Source organism: Choloepus didactylus, chromosome 20 (assembly GCF_015220235.1).
Source record: "Choloepus didactylus isolate mChoDid1 chromosome 20, mChoDid1.pri, whole genome shotgun sequence".
NCBI lineage: Eukaryota > Metazoa > Chordata > Mammalia > Pilosa > Megalonychidae > Choloepus > Choloepus didactylus.
In genome coordinates, this window is record NC_051326.1 from 37,038,813 (window position 1) to 37,041,664 (window position 2,852).

At 34.2% G+C, this 2,852-nt stretch overlaps 1 protein-coding gene across 1 annotated transcript; it reads right to left on the reverse strand.

The window, feature by feature from the left end:
- Positions 1-1,775: 1,775 nt before the first annotated feature.
- Positions 1,776-2,852, reverse strand: LOC119516602 (deubiquitinase OTUD6B-like). The gene has a single exon (XM_037812967.1). It carries the CDS (start codon positions 2,850-2,852, stop codon positions 1,878-1,880), a length of 975 nt encoding a protein of 324 aa, XP_037668895.1. The 3' UTR covers positions 1,776-1,877.

Below are 2,852 nucleotides of genomic sequence, written 5' to 3' on the forward strand. Positions count from 1 at the left end.
CCATATTGGTCATTTAAAAATAAAAAGTAAACCCATAAAGAAGAAAATTCTACTCTATTATTAAAAAAAAAAAATAGTTCCAATAAGTTATTTTAGAAATCTTAGATGTCAATGAAATTCATAATAACTAGGTTTCATGACATCATGTTTATATTACTTCTTAATGCTTATATTTTAATTTTAAAGTAACATTATTTCAAAATAGAATCAAGGCGTTTAGTATTTTACAATTTCATCATTTTACAAATTTCAGATCCCAAGGACATTCAAATTAAGAACTACAAAACAGGCAGCAGTCTGAATATATTTTATTTGGCAGGCAGAAGACTTCTTAAACTTTTGAATTGGAATGCCTTCAGGCAGGACTTGCTTGCTCTAGTTTACCACAGTCCCTATCAGCTTCCCACATTTGTTACCTGCTGGGCATGTGAGACTGACACCCTGTTTTATATATTAAAACCCTATATTTACTTACAAAAATCCATTGTATTCATGGAGCAAAAATTCAAATATTATAAACTTGAGGCTAAATCTTACTAGTTATATTTCTAATATGGGAAAAATAGGTTAAAACAAAAAGTTTTCATTTTCAGACATATATCATTCCTTACATAAAAAATTACCAGGCATGTTTGTATATGCGGGTATAATGTTCTTAAAAAGAATACTACTATGAGTAATCTGAAATCTGAGCTGAATAAATCATTCACACCCAAAACTATTGTTTATTTTACCATAAAAGTCTTAGCTCCCGAACAGTGAATTTCAAATTAATCCTCACATGCAAAATAAAAACTTTTCAAATATTTGAGTTAAAATAAAAATGATATTAATAAGGCTAATAAAATAACAAGTAACAAAGATTTTCTTCTGATCCTAGAGAATGAAGCAAAAGGGAAGAGAGTTTGTAAGGCAAATTTGAAGTAAATGTGACCTTGGACCCTTTTCCACTGCTATTCCTCAATTTGTACAAGGGAGAGAAAAGAAATGCCACAATCTGTTTCTTAGTAGAAAAGACTGCAAGGAAAGCAAATCAGCTAAGTAGTGACAAGCAGAGCATAACAAAGACTAAAAAAATTTGTAGTTAAGCAGAAAGTCAAGAGATGATGGTACTAAATTCAGTAAGAAGTTTTAGAAATGGCAAGGAATAACTAATAAATTAGAAAGACACAGTAATTTTTTGGATCTTTGTAAGTTACACACAAATAAAAGGCCAAATGCTAATTCTTTCGAGGTTGAAATCTGAAAGGGAACACCTATCTACCTTTATATCTGCCTTCTGTCTTTAAACTTTCTTTAAACTGTTTTCCATCTGAATAAATATTTTAAAATTCTTAATTATTAAAGCAAGCCTCTTAGCTGCACTTCCATTGGGCTATATAAAAATCTTCATGGCATTAATCCCATCAATACCAAGGTTACTGCGTTCAAGTTAATTTATAAGTATTAATTAAATTTGCTATCACCATCACCACATTATTGCAATGAACAAAGAGACTGAGCCAATTCATTTCTTCAAGCAACATTACATTGTAATGGTTACTGAAAGCATTTAGAAACAAGAAAAAAAAATAAACTTTATTCCTACACAGAAAAGAATGTCCAAGGTCCTATATTAATAAAAATATCAGTGAACCAGGCACTATTTTGGTCTATAATGTTCTTCACAATGGAGTCACAAGTTTTTAAAATACCACTCAGGGGACACTGGTTTTCAAGTTTATCTGACACATTTCTCAAAAACCTGTTAGTAGATTTGCCATAAAACGGATTTAAGGTCGTTGTGTCTTTCAGTAATGTTGGAAATAATCCAGCACTTGGTATGAATACTCAAATCACACACTGTACTAAAACATAATTGTACAATGTTTTGTAAACTAGCAGCAATTTTCAGTAGCTGTGTTCATCAACCGTGTAACAGAATTGTAATGTCTTCCTAAGCCATATGCATGTCTCATATATACAAGTATTAGTGGTTTTTTGGGATATTCTTCACCAACTATTATAGCAGGAGAATCTGCCTGTATTACTTCTATTGCTGTTTGTAAAATGTGAGACAGTGCTCTTAGCTCAAGCTGCCCTCCCCATGCAGCTGTGTTTACAACATCATTACAGTACTTTCCAAACTCTTCTGGAGTATATATATCTCCTGTATTTGGGTTTGTTAAAAATGGCAGAAAGTCTTCCACATGGCTTTGCATGTATTTTGAAGTTTGACTTCTTAAGGCAGCCACAGTCACAGTGCAATCCTGTTCCTTCAGTTGATCTTCAATGGCTCTATACATACAGTGGCCATCAGATGGAATCTGTTTAATTTCCAACTGTCTAGTTGCCAATATTTGAGCAAGTTTTTGACTTTCTACATGTCTGGCTCCAGATAAGTTCTCAATTTCAGCTTCAGCTATCCTTTCTTCCTGTTGCTTTTCCAATGCAGCTTCTTTTTTCCGTCTCTTTTGGGCTTTTGATATCCGAGGCTGCTGACTCTCAAGAACCAAGTTTGAAATATTAACAGCAACAGAATCTATCTTATTCTCCTTAGAAGTCAGCTTCAATTGCTCTAATTCCTCTCTATGTTTTTGTTCCATTTCTGCTTCTAATTTAGCAACATCTTCAATGAGTTGCTTCCTTCTCTTTTTGTCATTCTTGGGAACAGCATTCTTCATACCCTGAATTTGGGCTTGCAACTCCTTCTTTTCTTTCCGATGCCTTCTAACCAGCTGTTCTTCCTCATCAAGCTTCTCCGCCAAAACTGACTCCATGTCGAGCAGACAGCCGGGCACTAGCACTGGAACAAACCTCCACGACTGGCTAGGGGGCACCTTCCACCCCTCAACCCTCACCCTGGGGGCCAT